This window comes from Panulirus ornatus, chromosome 11 (genome assembly GCF_036320965.1).
Source record: "Panulirus ornatus isolate Po-2019 chromosome 11, ASM3632096v1, whole genome shotgun sequence".
NCBI lineage: Eukaryota > Metazoa > Arthropoda > Malacostraca > Decapoda > Palinuridae > Panulirus > Panulirus ornatus.
Genome location: NC_092234.1, coordinates 1,698,313 through 1,718,124, shown reverse-complemented (window position 1 = coordinate 1,718,124; position 19,812 = coordinate 1,698,313). Strand labels below are relative to the sequence as shown.

The window sequence follows — 19,812 nt, the reverse complement described above, 5'->3', positions numbered from 1 at the left end:
ATTGAACCAGGGCATGCGAAGCGTCTGGGGTAAACCATGGAAAGTTCTGTGGGGTCTGGATGTGGGAAGGGAGCTGTGGTTTTGATGCATTATTATATGACAGCTAGAGACTGAGTGTGAACGAATGGGGCCTTTGTTGTCTTTTCCTAGCGCTACCTCGCACACATGAGTGGGGAGGGGGTTGTTATTTCATGTGTGGCGAGGTGGCGATGGTCATGTATAAAGACAGACAGTATGAATTATGTACATGTGTATATTTGTATATGTCTGTGTGTGTATATATATGTATACGTTGAGATGTATAGGTATGTATATTTGTGTGTGTGGACATGTATGTATACACATTTGTATGTGGGTGGGTTGGGCCATTCTTTCGTCTGTTTCCTTGCGCTACCTCGCTAACGCGGGAGACAGCGACAAAGCAAATTAGAATAGAATAGAAGTATTTTTTTTTTTATTATAATAAAAAATAATAATAATACTTTGTCGCTGTCTCCCGCGTTTGCGAGGTAGCGCAAGGAAACAGACGAAAGAAACGGCCCAACCCCCCCCATACACATGTATATACATACGTCCACACACAAATATACATACCTACACAGCTTTCCATGGTTTACCCCAGATGCTTCACATGCCATGATTCAATCCACTGACAGCACGTCAACCCCGGTATACCACATCGCTCCAATTCACTCTATTCCTTGCCCTCCTTTCACCCTCCTGCATGTTCAGGCCCCGATCACACAAAATCTTTTTCACTCCATCTTTCCACCTCCAATTTGGTCTCCCTCTTCTCCTCGTTCCCTCCACCTCCAACACATATATCCTCTTGGTCAATCTTTCCTCACTCATTCTCTCCATGTGCCCAAACCACTTCAAAACACCCTCTTCTGCTCTCTCAACCACGCTCTTTTTATTTCCACACATCTCTCTTACCCTTACGTTACTCACTCGATCACACCACCTCACACCACACATTGTCCTCAAACATCTCATTTCCAGCACATCCATCCTCCTGCGCACAACTCTATCCATAGCCCACGCCTCGCAACCATACAACATTGTTGGAACCACTATTCCTTCAAACATACCCATTTTTGCTTTCCGAGATAATGTTCTCGACTTCCACACATTCTTCAAGGCCCCCAGAATTTTCGCCCCCTCCCCCACCCTATGATCCACTTCCGCTTCCATGGTTCCATCCGCTGCCAGATCCACTCCCAGATATCTAAAACACTTCACTTCCTCCAGTTTTTCTCCATTCAAACTCACCTCCCAATTGACTTGACCCTCAACCCTACTGTATCTAATAACCTTGCTCTTATTCAAGTATTTATTTATCATATTATTTTGCTTTGTCGCTGTCACATAATTGCTACCTTCATCCATTCCCGTTGCCACCCCACTACTTTTGAAATGGCACCCTCTCCCCACACATGCGCATGAGGTAGCGCTTGGAAAAGACAACAAAGGCCACATTTGTTCACTCTCAGTCCCTAGCTGTCATGTGTAATGCAACTAAACCACAGCTCCCTTTCCACATCTAGGCCCCACAGAACCTTCCTTGATTTACCCAAGATGCTTCATATGCCTTGGTTTAATCCATTGACAGCATGTTGACCCCGGTAAACAACATTGTTCCAAGTCACTCTATTCCTTGCCCGCCTTTCAGCCTCCTGTATGTTCAGGCCCCAATTGCTCAAAATTTTTTTCACCCCATCCTTCCACCTCCATATTTGCTATTCCACTACTCCTCGTTCCTTCCATCTCTGACACACATATTCTCTTTGTCAATCTTTCCTCACTCATTCTCTACATGAGACCAAACCATTTCAATACACCCTCTTCTGCTCTCTCAACCACGATCTTTTCATTACCACGCATCTCTCTCACCCTTTCATTACTTATTCGATCAAACCATCTCACACCACATATTGTCCTAAAACATCTCATTTCCAACACATCCACCCTCCTCCACACAACTCTATCTATAGCCCATGCCTAGCAACCATATAACATTGTTGAAAAAACTATTCCTTCAAACATATCCATTTTTGCTCTCTGAGATAACATTCTCACCTTCCATACATTCTTCAACACTCCCAGAACCTTCACCCCCTCCCCCACCCTGTGACTCATTTCCGCTTCCATGGTTCCATCCGCTGCTAAACCCACTCCCGGATATCTATAAAACACTTCACTTCCACCAGTTTTCTCCATTCAAACTATCCTCCCAATTAACTTGTCCCTCAACCCTACTGTACCTAATAACCTTGCTCTTATTTACATTTACTCTCAGCTTTCTTCTTTCACATACTTTACCAAACTCAGTCACCAGCTTCAGCAGTTTCTCACCTGAATTAGCCACCAGTGCTGTATCATCAGCGAACAACAACTGATTCATTTCCCAAGCTCCTTCATCCACAACAGACTGCATTCTTGCCCCTCTCTCCAAACCTCTTGCATTCACCTCCCTAACAGCCCATTCGTAAACAAATTAAACAACCATAGAGACATCACGCATCCCTGCGGCAAACTGACATTCACTGGGAATCAATCACTTTCCTCTCTTCCTACTCGTACACATGCCTTAAATCCTTGATAAAAACTTTTCATTGCTTCTAGCAACTTACCTCCCACTCCATATACTCTCAATACCTTCCACAAAGCATCTCTATCAACTTTATCATATGCCTTCTCCAGATCCATAAATGCTATTTACAAATCCATTCGTTTCTCTCAGTATTTCTCACATATGTTCTTCAAAGCAAACACCTGATCCACACATCCTTTACCACTTCTAAAAGCACACTGCTCTGTACATGCCTTTACCCTCTCAATAAATACCCTCCCATATAACTTCCCAGGAATACTCAACAAACCTATACCTCTGTAATTTGAACACTCACTTTTATCCCTTTGCCTTTGTACAATGGCACTATGCATGCATTCTGCTAATCCTCAGGTAATTCACCATGAACCATACATACACTGAATATCCTTACCAACCAGACAACAACACAGTCGCCCCCCCTTTGTAATAAATTATACAGCAATACCATCCAAATGACACCCAGGGAATACATGGGAAATATTCTTTCTCCCCTATCCCCAGGGATGATATATATATAAGGTTTGCAAAGGTGAGCAAATTGCAACAATGTGGTATAAATGCAGTGATGTGCTATCAATGGACAGAAACAGGGCATGTGAAGTAGCTGGGAGAAACTATGGAAATGTCTGTGGGGCCTGTAACAATGCAAATAACAGCTAGGAACAGGTGCGAGCAAATGCGGTCTGCCTTCAACTGTTGCTGGTGCTACTTCACTTGTGCGGGAAGTAGTGGACAAGTATAAAAGAAAAGATATTTACTGAGTACTTGGGGCATGAACATGCTGAAGGGAGAAAGGCATCCATAAGATAGAGTAAATTGCAGCAATGTGATATACAGGGGTTGGCATGCTGTCAATGGACCACACCAGTGCTAATGAAGCATCTAGGATACAACAGAAAGGTCTGTGGGGCCTGGCTGTGGATAGAGGGCTGTGGTCTTAGTGCTTTACGTATGACAACTAGTGAATGGATGCGAATGAATGAGGCCTTTCTTCATTTGTGCTGGTAATACAGCAAACAAGTTTGAAAGAATGTATAAAAGCTAATACATAGTACTAACTTTATATGTGGCTGCATCGCAAAGATGATGATAAGTAGTTTCCAATGGATGTGATGGAGGTAGGGCTGGTGGGTTACACACATCTTCACTGCCACCACTCTTCTCTGATGCCGAGTCCCCTAGTGCTATCAATTCTGCACTACCTACACTGCTGTTGCTGCTGCTGCTCTCATCCTGCATAAACAAAGAATTCATCTTTAATGCTTAAGGGATTTTCTTTCTCTTTAGGGATTACATTAGTAGCCTGATTACTACTGCTGAGACCAGGCAAGACAAGCTCAAGCTGGTTGACAATATACTCACAATACTAAGTGAAGAACTGACATTGTATCACTGTAATCCAGTCTGTCTGCACACACAAAAGCTAAGTCACCTAAAATACTTCAATGCAGTCTAAAATGTCTGTTTCAAACGTCCATAGTCTGGAAACATCCAAATTTGAATACTTGCACACATAGGATTCCAGCCAAAATGAAGCATGAGTTTTGGTTACCACTATGTTTTCATTACAGTGCTGTAGCCCAAGTAACCACCTCATCTATATTCTCCCAGTATGATTTGAAAATGACAGCGCTCTATGCTCTTCCTATGTCTGTACTTTTTGCCCTTATTCTGCTCTTCAAAGGCATCCAACTAGCATTCAAAAACAGAACAATGCATGAAGCTCTGTCAGCTGACCTCATAAAGCTTGTACATAAAGTGATTCAAGAAATGTTGCACTGAAGGTATACTATTTCTGAGCCACTATATGTCAAAAGGCTTAACAATATTATACATGTAATTGCCATAATTTATCTTAGTCTACATTACATTTCTCATTAGAGAGAAGGAAGAATTTTTATGAAAGTACATAAAGAAATATTTTTCAAATAACATTGTGTACTTACTGTTTCCTGCACTAACAAGATAAAGCCAGGAACAAATGAAAAACACCCATATTTGTTCACATACACTCTTTACTTATAATGCATAATGCACCAAAACCAGAGCCCCTATCCACAGCCGGCCCTAGAGACCACTCTGTGGTTTTTCATGACCACTTCATATGCCCTAGTTCAGCTCACTGATAACACAAAACCCTCTGTATACCTCATCACTCTGTCTATCCCAAGCTCACCTCTCACCCTCCTGCAGCTTTAGGCCCCAATAACTCAAAAGCCTTTCATTCCATCCTTCTAGGTCTTCAGTTTCTCCTTCCCCCTTGCTTCCTCCACTTCTGACACATGTATACTTTAAGTCAGTCTGTCATTTCTCACCCTCTCCATATGTCCAAACCATTTCAACACCCAATCTTTCAATCATACTCCACTTAGTACCACACCTCTCTCTCTTACAAAGTTATTCCTTACAAGATCAGCCCTCCTCCCACAATTTAATTCTTGTGAATTTTATTTCCAACACATCCATCCACTTCCATTTCCTTTCATTTAGGGCTCAAGACTTGCACCCATATAACACCATCTGGACTGCTATACAATCGAGCATAACCATCTAGACCATCACAGACCGTGGCCTTTACTTCCACACACACTTCCAATGTATCACATGTATTTGCCCCATCTTCCACCCTATGGTTCATATCAGCTCCCATAGTTCCATCAGCTGCCATGTCCATTCCAGGTATCTCCAGCACTACTTCTTCCAGATTCTCCCAGGTCAACCTCACACTCAAAGAAACCTGTCTCACCCAACACTAAACCTAATAACTTTAATTCTATTCACATTAACTCTCAACTTCTTCCTTTCACATAGCTTTCCAAACTCAGACATCAGCTTCTGCAGTTCCTATCTCAAGTCTGCCACCACAGCCATGTCATCTGCAGACTTCCATTGTCTCATTTCCCAGGCAATCCCTCCCCAAAAAGACTGCAAACCCACCCCACTCTCCAAAACCATCATGTTTACCTCCCTCACCATCCCATCCCTAAGCATATGAAACAGCCATGGTGACATTAAAAACCACTGACTCAGAACCACCCTTATTTAGAACCATTCACCCTCCTCACTTCTTACTCACAAATGCACCTCACTCTCCTGATAACAACTCACTGCATCTAGTAGCTCTCCTCCCACACTACATATTTGTAGCACCTTCCACAAGACATCTCTGTCAACTCTATCATACAATTTCTCCAGATTCAAAAATGCCACAAGCAAGTCGCCCTCTTTCTCCAAGTATTTATCACACAAATTTTTCATAACAAATACCTGGTCCATAACTCTTCTACCAACTCTGAAGCAACAAGACTCCTCCCAAATATGATGCTCTGTGCATGCCACTACTCTCTCAATCACCACTCTCCCAACCAACTTACCATGTATACTCAACAGACTTAAACCTTGACAATTCAAGCATTCACTTTTCTCTCCCTTGCCTTTGTACAAGAGCACTATAAAAGCATTCTGCCAGACTGAAGGCAACTTACTTTCAGCCATATCGTGTACAAGATTAAAGTTCTGTCTAAATTAGCTAAAATGTCACCAACTTCCTCAAGAAATTCAACCGCAATCTCATCCACTACAGATGCTTTATTCAGCTTTATCTTATGCAAAGCTTTCACCTCCTCCACTTTTCACCAAGCCCTTTACTATGACTTTTTTGCTCTGAATTCCATCTCATCCCAAACACCCCATTTCTGCCACACAAATAATAAATACATTCAACAGTTCTTCAAAATATTCCCTCAACCTCCTCTTTATCTTTGCCTGTTACTACTTCCCCATCTGCTTCCCTCACTGATGTTCCCTTTTGTTCTCTTGGTCTCCTCAAAATATTCATATCATTACAAAAAATTCTCTTCTTTTTCTTCTTGATACATACTTACCCCATCTTTCATCTGCTCTCATTTTTAGTAACTGCCATTTCTTCAAGACCTCCTGTGGCTTTCTCTCATAAGTCTACCAATCACTTACATTCTTTCCATGCTGGTAATGCCCAAACACCTCTCTTTCTTTTTTCACAAGCAACTAAACTTCCTCATTCAAGCAATCACTACCTTTTCTCAATGTCCACATCCCATCCACTTACCACAACTCACCTACACGCGTAGGTAATGAGCAATGCTTCCCTAAATATCTTCTATTCCTTGCCTAATCTTCTAATTTTTTTTCACTCACCTGAAGCTACTCTTCACCTAATCTCTTTTGTTATCTCCACACACAAGCTTCTTTTCCAGCTCATTCATTTTCAACAATCTTTTTCTGACCCAAGTTCATTTCCTCTTTTCCCAAATCCGACACAAACAGTACAGTGAGTGTGTGTTTAAGAAGAGAGAAGGGTGAGTGTTTCTACTTGTGGCAGAGGTGAGTGATGTTACCACTACTGTTTAATCTGTTTATGGATGATGAGGTGATGGAGAGAGGAAGAGGTCAATTATTCTTTGCTGAAGACAACAGTAGGTGCAGATTCGAGTGAGACACTGCAGAAGTTGGTTTCTGAGCTTGGGAGAGTAAAAGAGAAGAGAAAAATGAGAGTAAATGTGAATAAAAGCAAGGTAATTACATTTAGCTGTGGAGAGAGACATATTAGTTAGTGTGAGACTGCATGGAGTGCTTTAAACCCATGGGAGTGGATATAACTGCAAATGGAACTATGAAAACTGAAATTAGCCATAAAATTGGTGAGATGTCTAAGAAGTTGGGAGTATTAAGGAGTGTAAGGAAAGGGATGTCATTGTCGGTGAGGCCACAGATGGGTATATGTGATGTGCAGTAGTTTTTACAGTGCTGTAAGGATGCCAGATATGGGGCCTTATACAAAAATAAAAGTAAGGAAGAGGGTGGATGTGTAGGAAATCAAATGTTCAAGGACAATATGTGGTGTGAGGAAGGTTGATAAAAAAAAAAATTAAAAGATAGGGTAAAAGAGATGTGTGTTTGTGACAGGAGTATGTATAAAAGAGCTGATGAGGGTGTGCTGATATGGTTTGAAGATAAGGAGAGAATGAGTGAGGAAGCTGGCTATGAGGGTATGCATGTCAGAAATGAAGGGAATAAGGAAATGAGGAAAAGCAAGGAGGTGGAAAAATGGACAGAAAGATGCTTTAAGTGTCTGGGGCCTAAACATGTAGGAGGACATGAGGCATGCAAGGTACAGGCTGAATTGGAGCAATGTGGTATATAGGGGGTGAGGCACTATTTGTGGGCCAAACCAAGACATATGAAGCAGCTACAGTAATATTCAAAGGTCTGTGTGGTCTGGTTGTCGACAGGGGGCTCTGGGTTGATGCATTACACATAACAATTAAAGAGTGGATGTGAGTGAATGATGCCATTTCTTCATCTGTTATGGACACTAACTTACTACAGCAGGAAACAGCAAACAAGTATGAAAAAAAGAATGAAAATGATAATAATATTACTCAAGAGAACAAAAGTAGCACCTATTTTACTAAGATGGTCAAACATATAAAAGGAATTTTCATACATTTTTTGCATACCTGAAGGGGTAGAGGTAGTTATCAGTAATAATTATCAATAACTTCACACGTGTCACCTGTCACCTTGTTTTGAGAGAAAAAAAGGGCACACCCAATATGATGAATACAGGAAATAAAAGTCATGTAAAAGTAGAGTAATTCTTAGTGCACTGAAAGCTCTATTAAGTGGGAAATGTTTTTGACACAGAGTGCACAAGAAGCTTCCATGGAATCCTTTTCCCACTGCTGATGCATAGATGTAAAATCCATTTGTATATGGGTCAAGATGGGTTGAAAATAGAAACAGTAAAGATGGATAACTTGCAGTCCAGCTGAAATGAGAAGATAGATAGAATGTAGAATGAAGTGAGCAGATATCAAAAAATCATCAGAAAGTTACAAATACAAGTTGTTAATAATGACATGGTCATGTAGAACATATGGCAGATAACAGGGTGGTCAAGATGATATACAGCTGTACAGTAGAAAGTTCAAGAAGGAGAGTTAGGCTGAGGAAGAGATGAAGAGATGTAGAGAGAGAACTGATTAGAGGTTGAGGTATTCTAGATAAAGATGCTAGGGGAAAGACTGTGGACTGGATGCAATCAATGGAAGAGGTGATATGAGTAAAAGCATTGATCTCACTTAACCATTCAACTTAGTATGTAAGGTGAAAAGGTGAGAAGCACTTTAATAAATGTGGTCCATGTTTCACTTTAATACACTGAATATGGGTTAAGAATGTGTTACATGTACCTCATCCATCACGTGAGACTGAAAATGGAGCAATTATGATCAGACAGAATAAAAAGTAATAATTCTTACATAAATCTGCATACTGTATCAAAGATTCAATGAAACACTGGAAATTAAAAAGCCTTGTTTCTGTCATAATATGCATTCATGAGGATACAGACTACAGGTACAGTACTAAAAAGGCTGATTAATGTAACAACCACATTACCCTGGACTGAGCAAGTACTGGCTGTGTGAGGTAATGGCAAGCAACAGTCCAGAAGTCTAGCTCGCCTTGGTCACCAAAGAGCTGGGCTGTCACTAGAGCACGATGAGCCGTTGAGCCACATGTCTCCAAAAATTCACGAAGCTCCCCTGGAATCCGTGAGAGCCATATCTCTATATCTGCAAAGACCATTTTCATTATATATGTGCAAAAAATAATAAAAGGAAAAGCATATAGTTGTTCACAAGAGGACCTCCAGCAGTTTTAATATTCAAGAAATCAATGTCTAATTTTATAAAAGAAAACCCTGAGTCTTGTCCACATAACTTTGTCTCCTAGAGTTCAAAGAGCAACCACTTGCTTTATCAATGATGCTGCCACATGGTTTGTAACCAAGTTCTGTTGAGGAGTTTTGTGTTATCATAATACAATAAAAAAAGCATGCATAACAAGAGACAGAAAGTACTACATAAGAAAGAGCATTAATCTTTTCAATGGTATTTAACTGTCTTTCAATTTGAATTTATGAAAAAAACAGAAATCTACTCTTCTTATACAGTAAACCTTTCTCATACCTGTTTGTCATTTCTCATCAAAATAAGACAGCACCAGAAACAGATTATCAACTGCCTCACTTTCTCACCATCCATTCTCTAGCTTTTATGCATAATGCACCAAAACCAGAACCCATCATCCACAACCAAGCCACAAAAATTATTCCTAGTTTCCCCTAGTGTGGCCTTTTTACAACATTGCCCCCAGTTGACTCATCGATTCAATCCATCCTTTCCCATGCATACCTCGAATTCTCCTGAAGATTCAGACCCAAATACTTTGAAACTTCTTTCATTGCATCCTTCCATTTCCTTTTCATTCTCCCACTCCCCTCTTGCTCCCTCCACTTCTGAAACATAGGACCATTTAGTTAGTCTTTCTTTGCTCGTCTTTCCTATATGTCTGAACTATCTCAGCTCACTTTGGTTAGCTCTCTCAATCAGAATGCATGTACTGCTACTTCTTTTTTTTATGTTGAAGGTTCCAGTCACAGGCAAAAGTCCACATCAAGGCCAGGCCTTAACTGAAATACAGAGATGATTAAGAAAAGAAAAAAGAAGAGACAAGTGAAAGTATTCATGAATTTTGAGGGAATTGAAAAACCTGTCTTTTAAAATGTGCCAGGTCATTGTGAATAGGAAAGACATGAGGGTGTAGAGAGTTTCAAAACTTCGAGGTGTAGGGAAAGAAACTTATTAAAACTGCCACCCTTGAGTTGCCAACAGCCACACAGTAATCACGTGACTTAGCAGCATGCCGAGTATAGCATGGTCTAGCAAGTGGTAAAGCCACACAAGCAGCCATCAACTGGGAGCAAAAACCAAAGTAATATCTATAGAAGAGAGAAAATGAACTAACACTGCAGTGTAGGGAAGTGGGTAAGTTTTGAAGTTAGTCTGGGAGAGTTTATAATTTGAACTGCTTACAACTCAACTTTGTCTAGTAAGGATGTAGAACCAGAACCACCCTAGATGTGAGAGCTGTACTCCATACAAGGACAGATCAATCCTTCATATAAATGGAGCAACTGTTCAAATGAAAAGAAATTTCAAAATCTAAACAAGACTCCCAAGTTTCTTAAAGGTAGAATTAGCTCTTTCCGTAATGTGAGCTTTACAAACAAGAGTGGATGTTACAGTAATACCAAGTATATTCATTAATCAAGGGGTGGAATTACAGAACCATCAAAGGAAAGAGGAAAGCTGTGAGGAATTTTCAACAGAGAGATGTATAGAAACTAGGACTCAGAGGCATTAAACTTTACCAGATTTTGTCTACCCCACTGAATATCTTGCCCAAGCCTAAGTTTACCTAGGAAGTTGAGTCAAAAAGTGATGCAGATCGCACGACAGAAGAAGGAACAGAATTGAAGGACTTGGAGGAATATACTGTTGAGTCATCAGTGCATGAGTGCATTTGGTTATTTGTGTAAGACAGGAAATTGTTAATAAACAAGAGAAAAAGTGTAAAAGTGTAGGAGACAAATCAGAACCTTGAGGGACACTGCTGCTGATGGAGAAAGGTGGAGAGGTTGATACACCATCAACCATGGAGATATATCAACCAAAGAGAAAGCTAGATATGAGGAAGCAAAGTGAGGGAGGGAAGCCAAAAGAGGGAAGCTTAGAGATGAGATCTTGATGCCACACCCTGGATATGTCAAAGGCAATTATAGAGGATTCCCCAAAATCTTTCAGGGATAATAACCAAACATTAGTAAGAAAGGAAAGAATATCACAAGCGGATCTCACCTTACAGAAGCCATACTGGTGATCTGAAAGAAGACTGAGAGATTCCAAATGTCTAAGGATGAGGAGGATAAGGGAGTTGAGGAGGGATTCAAACACTTTGAAAATGGTTGAAGTCAAAGCACCATGACGAGAGTTTGAGGGGTTAGAATGATCACCCCTCTTAGGGATGGGAGGTGCCACCACATATTTTCAAAAAGGAAAAGTTCTGGTTTCTAAGCAGAAACAGAACAGATGAGCAAGCATAGGTGCAAATTCAAAGACACACTCTTTTAGCACATGGGGATGATGCCATCAGAACCATGATAAGTCTTGCTTGTGTCCGGAGATGAGGATGCAGGAGTTGAGGAGGGATTCAAACACTTTGGAAATGGTTGAAGTCAAAGCAACATGATGAGACTTTGAGGGGTTAGAATCGTCACCCCTCTTAGGGATGGGAGGTGCCACCGCATACTTTCAAGAAGAAGAAAAAGTTCTAATTTTTATGCAGAAACAGAACACATGAACAAGCATAGGTGCTGAAAGTTCAGAGTACATGGGGTTGATGCCATCAGGTCTTGCTTGTGTCCAAAGAGAAAAGGGCTTCTCTGACAGTCCAAAAAGAAAATACAAGAAGGGGCATAGGAATAGTATGAGGAGCATTAGAAGGTGAAAGAATGTTAGAGTCATCTAAGGTGGAGTTTGAGGAAAAATAAGAGCCAAAGAGTTTTGTAGTTTTGTCTATGGAAGAGACAGCTACAGCACTGTCAGAACTGAAAAGTGAAGGAAAGGTGGAGCAACAGAAGTTGTTAGTGATATCCTTTGCCAAATTACCAGAAACACCTATCAGTGGATGATGAGGAGAGGTTATTGCAATTCATTCATATAAAAGGAAGCTTTGCTCCATGGACAGTGCATTTGCGATAAATACAGGCAGTGATAAATGCTGAATGGGAGTCAGAGGAAGGAGAGCTTTTCAAAGCATGATAAACCTGATCCCTTGCCTGAATGGCCTCAGAACAGGAACAGTTGAACCATGGACTGGCAGAACAGATCGTCTTGGAAGAAGAGGGGATATATGCTTCCATTCCAGCAACAATAACCTCTGCTATGCATTTGGCAGAGGTAAAAAGAATCACTATGTAAGAATAATTTACCCATGAAAAGTCAAGAAAAAAATTTTCTAATTTATTCCAGTCAGCTTTGGTGAGGTGCCAATATTTACTTTTAGAAGAGGCTGCTGGAGGGGTAGGTGCCATTAAAATAGATACATATATACATATATGATACAGCGCTGGTGGCTGATTCATGTGAGAAACTGCAGAAGCTGGTGATTGAGTTTGGTAAAGTGTGTGAAAGAAGAAAGTTAAGAGTAAATGTGAATAAGAGCAAGGTTATTAGGTACAGTAGGGTTGAGGGTCAAGTCAATTGGGAGGTGGATTTGAATAGAGAAAAACTGGAGAAAGTAAAGTGTTTTAGATATCTGGGAGTGGATCTGGCAGTGGATGGAACCATGAAAGCGGAAGTGAATCACAGGGTGGGGGAGGGGGCGAAAATCCTGGGAGCCTTGAAGAATGCGTGGAAGTCGAGAACATTATCTCCGAAAGCAAAAATGGCTATGTTTGAAGGAATAGTGGTTCCAACTATGTTGTATGGTTGCGAGGAGTGGGCTATGGATAGAGTTGTGCGCAGGAGGGTGGATGTGCTGGAACTGAGATGTTTGAGGACAATATGTGGTGTGAGGTGGTTTGATCGAGTAAGTAATGTAAGGGTAAGAGAGATGTGTGGAAATAAAAAGAGCGTGGTTGAGAGAGCAGAAGAGGGTGTTTTGAAATGGTTTGGGCACATGGAGAGAATGAGTGAGGAAAGATTGACCAAGAGAATATATGTGTCGCAGGTGGAGGGAACGAGGAGATGTTGGAGACCAAATTGGAGGTGGAAAAATGGTGTGAAAAAGATTTTGAGTGATCAGGGCCTGAACATTCAGGAGGGTGAAAGGCGGGCAGGGAATAGAGTGAATTGGATTGATGTGGTATACCGGGGTTGACGTACTGTCAATGGAGTGAATCAGGGCATGTGAAGCGTCTGGGGTAAACCATGGAAAGTTCTGTGGGGCCTGGATGTGGAAAGGGAGCTGTGGTTTTGGGGATTATTGCATGACAGCTAGAGACTGAGTGTGAACGAATGGGGCCTTTGCTGTCTTTTCCTAGCGCTACCTCGCACACATGAGGGGGGAGGGGGATGTTATTCCATGTGTGGCGAGGTGGCGATGGGAATGAATAAAGGCAGACAGTGTGAACTGTGTGCATGTGTATCTATGTATGTGTCTGTGTGTGTATATATATGTGTACATTGAGATGTATGGGTATGTATATTTGCGTGTGTGGACGTGCATGTATATACATGGGTATGGGGGTGAGTTAGGCCATTTCTTTCGTCTGTTTCCTTGCGCTACCTCACAACGCGGGAGACAGCGACAAAGCAAAATAAATATATAAATAAATATGAGTGTGTGATCAGTTGAACCAACTGGGAGTGTTTGTGTAGTTATAGTGGGTAGGATTGGAGGTAGAGAACATATCTATAATATTTGGAGTAGTCACAGTGGTCAGGAATACACTTATGGAGGGTGACAATTTGCTCTAGATTGTTGAGAATGGAGAATGTGAGGGTTTCAATCCCCCATCATCCGAATATGAGGAATTCAACCATTCCCTATGGAAAATGCTGAAATCCCCTAAGTAGAGGACCTTGGCATGCAGGTGACAGGATGCCACAGTCTCATGGCAGGAGTTTAGATCACTGAAGAAAGATATAACTGCATCTCATAAAGTAGTAAGACATTGCGAGATATAAGAGGAAGATGGGATATAACAGCAGAATGATTACTAGAAAGACCAAGAATGTTGGGACAGTGAACAGAATAAGAGGAAGGATTATCAGAGAGGGAAAAGTTGTAGGAGGAGCTGGTACTACTACTGTCTGAGCCCTTCCTCTCACTGGCAATAAATTCAGGCAGAAACAAGGAGATTCTTTGCATCCTATGATGGTGGGACCTAAGGGCCATAGATTGTTGCACTCAAACGTGATTACATCAAAAAATGATTGTGCAGATAGGAGGTAAAAGAGAACTTATGTGAAGAGAATAAGTTAGGTTTGAGTAGATATATGGTCCTTGTGAGGAGATGTTGGGACTAGCTCATTAGTCCCATTTTGATGACAGAAAGTGAGACCAGCAATCCTACCATGGAAGGATTTTGGGCACCACTTGAACACTCCTCAGTGAGGACGGTAGTACTAACTTAGGCGACTGCTGTTAATAGCCTACTACCTAAATGACTGCTCCAAGGGCAGAGGATTGGATATTCCTTGAGTTAGTCAAGGTATTGCAAGGGGTCAATACACTATCAACTAAGCCCTCCCTCTTGCTAGTAGCAGAGTCACACAAAAAAGTGTAGTTATTGAAGTAACCTTAAAATTTGCAAGGGTCATTACTCTACTACCTGAGTCCTCCCTCTCGCTGGCAGCAGTCACACAGGAATACACTATCAAAAGAGTCTGCAGTCACATAAATTATTTGATCTCAAGAATTTTGTTAACTGCTTAGAAATATACTCTAATTCATACAAATCCTAGAGGTCATGATGGTGCAACTATGTTGTTTGTTAAACATTCTTTGTCGAAAGTTTTCCTAACACCAGCATGACACACAGTGATGTCCCCTTTACAACAACATGACACATATTGGGCTAACCCCCAACACCAAAATAACAGAGTGAAGCCCTTCCAGCACCAATGTTACACACAAGAGGGCCCTACCAATACCAAAATGGCAGACGGTGGGGCCCTCCTAACACCAACACAACAGACTGTGGAGCCCTCCTAACACCAACATAGCAGGCAATGGGCCTTACTAACACTAACATGACAGATGGTGGGGCCCTCTCAACACCAACACAACAACCATTAAGTACATGGTTCTATAGCTGCCCACCATGGGTCAATCAGCAGAAGCAGACAGTGGATTCATGGTTCTGTAGCAGCCAATTGTGGGTCAGTCGAAGGGTGAGGTAGACACTGAACCCATGGTTCTGTAGCCTCTCATAGTGGGTCAATCAGTGGGTGAAGCAGACCCATGGTTCTGTAGCTATCTACCATGGGTCAGTGAGACACACACAAAAACTAACTTAAGGTGACTGGATTAATCTAAGAGAAGTGTCTTTTTTTTTCAAATCATCTACCTTGAGAAGATTACTACCTCTCCCCTAGTCATGCTTCTGTCTTTGCTGAATGTATAGCAGATATCACTGTTGCGAAAAAGGATGCATAACTCCTCTCTACCTCTTAGGCTACCTCTTCTTCTAATCCGCTGCTACACCACTCCTTGTCTGAAGCTATGAGGGAAATGTATCAAGAAAAATCTATTCCCCCCTTGACTCATACTCAGCTTTCATATCCATCCCCCTAAAAAAACAATCAAAGAAATTATCTTAATCGTGTGGCAAAGCGCCCTTTTATCCAAAGGAAGAGTACCTCCTCTCCTTCCATTGAGAGTTCTTCCTGGACTGGCACTACCTTTCCCTAGCTTTTCCATGCTGACAATACTATAACTGTCTCTCTAAGTTCTTCTTTTATCCTTAAATTCCACCTTGTATGGCTCTAACATTCACTCATTACCTGGAGCACTTCTCTCTCTCTCTCTCTCTCTCTGGTCACAAGTATGGCATATGGACCCAGATGGCACCCCTCCATGTGTTTTGAAAAAGTTAGCTTTTGAATTTGTGCCCATGCTTGCTCATCTGCCTTGCTTGACAAACATCTGAAAACTTCTTTTTTCTTGTACAAGTGTACTGAAATAGCTTACCCCAAAGAAGGGTGACCATTTTAACTCTTCCAAATAAACCTCATTCCTACAATTTCCATAGCATTTCACTCTCTCCTCAACTCTTATCTGATAAGCGATCACACTGCATAGTGTACTTAGGCATTTCATTTGCAGCATGCCCATCCTCTCCTATTCTTCTGCATTCAGGGACCGTGGCTCACATTCGTACAACACTGTTGGGACTACCATACCTTCAAATGAACCCATCTTTGCATGAAATGACACTGGCCTCTAGATCCAAGCACTCCACTCACTCACACTATAGATTAAAACTGCTACCAGAATTATCATGCAAATTCATGAAGGTATAATTGGTCCATATATCCTTGAAGATTAAAATACTTCTATCAATGTTTCATACGTACACAGTCTTTCATATACACCAGATTCTAGTGTATACGAGTGTGACTGTGTTGTTGATTTGTCAGTTAAGACTTTCAATATACGTGTGGATCCTAGTGAAGTGATTAAGGACTGGGAGAATGCCTTTGTATAGAGGCAAGGGTGACAAAGATGTGTGTGCAAACTACAGAAGTTTGTTGAGTGTCCTGCTACGCTGTATGGGAAAGTGGTGACAGTGAGGGTGAAAAACATGTATACAACATCAAACTGGGGAGAAGTGGTGTGGTTTCAGAAGTGCAAGAGGATACTTGGATCAGGTGTTTGTTTAAAAAAATGTGTGAAAAAAACTTTGAGAAATAGAAGTATTTGTGTGTGGCATCTATGGATTGGAAGCACATGATGGCAGTGACAGAGATGACTTGTGGAAACTTCTTGCAAATATGTGGAGTAGGGGGGAAAGCTACTAGAAGCAGAAATTGTTTTTTATCATGAGTGTAGGGTACATGTAAGAGTAGGAAGAGAGGAGAATGAGTGTTTCCAGGTGAAGGCTGGTCTGCAGCAGGGGTGTGTGATGTCAACCTGGCTGTTTAATCTATGGATGGGGTGATGAGGGAGGTAAATGCAAAGGATCTTGGAAGAAGGGGCAAGTATGAAAACGATGACACAGCATTAGTGGCTGATTCACGTGAGGAGCTAAGGAAGCTGATGAATGAGTTTAGGGGTGTGTATGGGAGGAAGTTGAAAGTATATATGAATAAAAGCAAAGCTATTTGGTTTTGCAGGGCAGGAGGAATGGTTAACTGGGTTGCAACTTTAGATGAAGAAACTTTGGAAGATGTGAATTGTTTTACATGCCTGAGAGTGGACAAGGCAGTGATTGGAACCATGAAAGGTAAGTAACTCCTTAAATGGATGAGGGGGCAAAATGTCTGGGAGCATTAAGAAATATGTGGAAAGTGAGGCTGTTATCTATGAGGGTGAGAATGGGTATGTCTTAAGATATAAGTAGTCCTAACAATGTCATCCCTGGGGATATGAGAAAAAGAATACTTCCCATGTATTCCCTGCGTGTCATAGAAGGTGGCTAAAGGGGAAGGAAAGGGGGGCTGGAAACTAACCCCTCCATGTATTTATATTTCTAAAAGTGGAAACAAAGGATGGAGTCAAGCAGGGAGTGCTCATCCTCCTCAAAGGCTCAGATTGGGGTGTCTGAATGTGTGTGGATGTAACAAAGATGAAAAAAAAAGGAGAGATACATAGTATGTTTGACGAAAGGAGCCTGGTTGTTTTGGCTCTGAATGAAACAAAGGTCAAGGGTAAAGAGGAAGAGTTGTTTGGGAAAGTCTTGGGAGTAAACTCAGGGGATGGTGAGGGGACAAGAGCAAAGGAAGGAGTAGCACTACTCCTGAAGCAGTTGTGGGAATGCGTGACAGTGTAAAAAAGTGAATTCTAGAATGATGTGAGTAAAACTGAAAGTGGATGAAGAGAGATGGACAACTGTTGGTGCCCATGCACCTGGTCATGAGAAGAAAGATCATGAGAGGCAAGTGTTGGGGGAGCAGCTGAGTGAGTGTGTTAGCAGCTTTGGTGCACAAGACCAGGTTATAGTGATGAGTGATTTGAATGTGAAGGTGAATAAAGTGGCAGTTGAGGGTATAATTGGTGTACATAGGGTGTTCAGAGTTGTAAATGGAAATGGTGAAGAGTTTGTGGATTTGTGTGCTGAAAAAGGACGGGTGATTGGGAGAGAGATATACATAAGTATACGCATGTGAGTAGGAGGGATGGTCAAAGGGCATTAGGGGACTACATGTTAATTGATAGGCGTGTAAAAGAGAGACTTTTGTATGTAGGTGTGCTGAGAGGAGCAGCTGGAGGGATGTCTGATCACTATCTTGTGGAGGCAAAGGAGAAGATTTGTAGAGGTTTTCAGAAAAGAAGTGAGAACATTGGGGAGAAGATAGTGGTGAGAGTAAGTGAACTTGGAAAGGAGACTTGTGTGAGGAAGTACCAGGAGACATTGAGTGCAGAATGGAAAAAGGTGAGAGCAAATGAGGCGAGGGAAGTGGGGGAGGAATGGGATGTGTTTTGGGAAGCAGTGATGGCTTGCACAAAAGATGCATGTGGCATGAGAAAGGTGAGAGGTGAGCAGGTTAGAAAGGGTAGTGAGTGGTGGGATGAAGAAGTAAGCTCGTTACTGAAGGAGAAGAGAGAGGCATTTGAAAGATTTTTGCAGGGTAGTAGTGGAAATGACTGGGAGATGTGTAAAAGAAATGTGCAAGAGGTCAAGAGAAAGGTGCAAGAGGTAAAAAAGAGGGCAAATGAGAGTTGGGGTGAGAGAGTATCATTTAATTTTAGGGAGAATATAAACATGTTTTAGATGGTAAATAATGTGCGTAAGACGAGAGAACAAATGGGAACATTGGTTGAGGGGGAAAATGGGGAGGTAATAAGTAGTGATGAAGTGAGAAGGACATGGAGTGAGTATTTTGAAAGTTTGTTGAATGTGTTTGATGATAGAGTGGCAGATATAGGGTATTTGGTTGGGATAGTGTGCGAAGTGAGAGGGATCAGGGACAATGGTTCGGTAAACAGAGAAGAGGTAGTGAAAGCTTTGCAGAGATGAAAGCCAGCAAGGCAACAGGCTTGGATGGTATTGCTGTGGAATTGATTAAAAATGGGGTGACTGTCTTGTTGGTTGGTTGGTAAGGATATTCAATGTATGTATGGATCATGGTGAAGTGCTGAGGATTGGCAGAATGCATGCATAGCGCCTCTGTGCAAGGGCAAAGGGGATAAAGGTGAGTGTTCAAATTACAGAGGTATAAGTTTGTTGAGTAATCCTGGGAAATTATATGGGAGGGTATTGATTGAGAGGGTAAAGGCATGAACAGAGCACCAGACTGGGGAAGATCAGTGTGGTTTCAGAAGTGGTAGAGGATGTTTGGATCAGGTGTCTGCTTTGAAGAATGTATGTGAGGAATACTTAGAAAAACAGTTTTGATGGATTAGGATGTAGCATTCATGGATCTGGAGAGGGCATATGATAGGGGTGAAAGAGATGCTTTGTGGAAGGTTTCAAGAGTATACGGTAAGGGAGGTAAGTTGCTAGAAGCACTGAAAGTTTTTAGCAAGGATATAAAGCTTGTGTACGAGTAGGTAAGTGACTGGTCCCCAGTGAATGTCAGTTTGTGGCAGGGGTGCGTGATATCCCCATGGTTGTTTAATTTGTTCATGGATGGGGTGGTTAG

General features: G+C 41.6%; 1 protein-coding gene across 1 annotated transcript in view; it reads right to left on the bottom strand.

The window, feature by feature from the left end:
- LOC139751177 (WD repeat-containing protein 11-like) overlaps positions 1-19,812 on the bottom strand; it is a 147,431-nt gene that overhangs the window by 52,905 nt on the left and 74,714 nt on the right. The window contains exons 17-18 of the mRNA XM_071666300.1: positions 9,056-9,231; positions 3,674-3,847 (exon numbers count right to left, since the gene is read on the bottom strand). Of these exons, the coding sequence (XP_071522401.1) occupies positions 3,674-3,847; positions 9,056-9,231 (350 nt within the window). The remainder of the gene's footprint in view (positions 1-3,673; positions 3,848-9,055; positions 9,232-19,812) is intronic.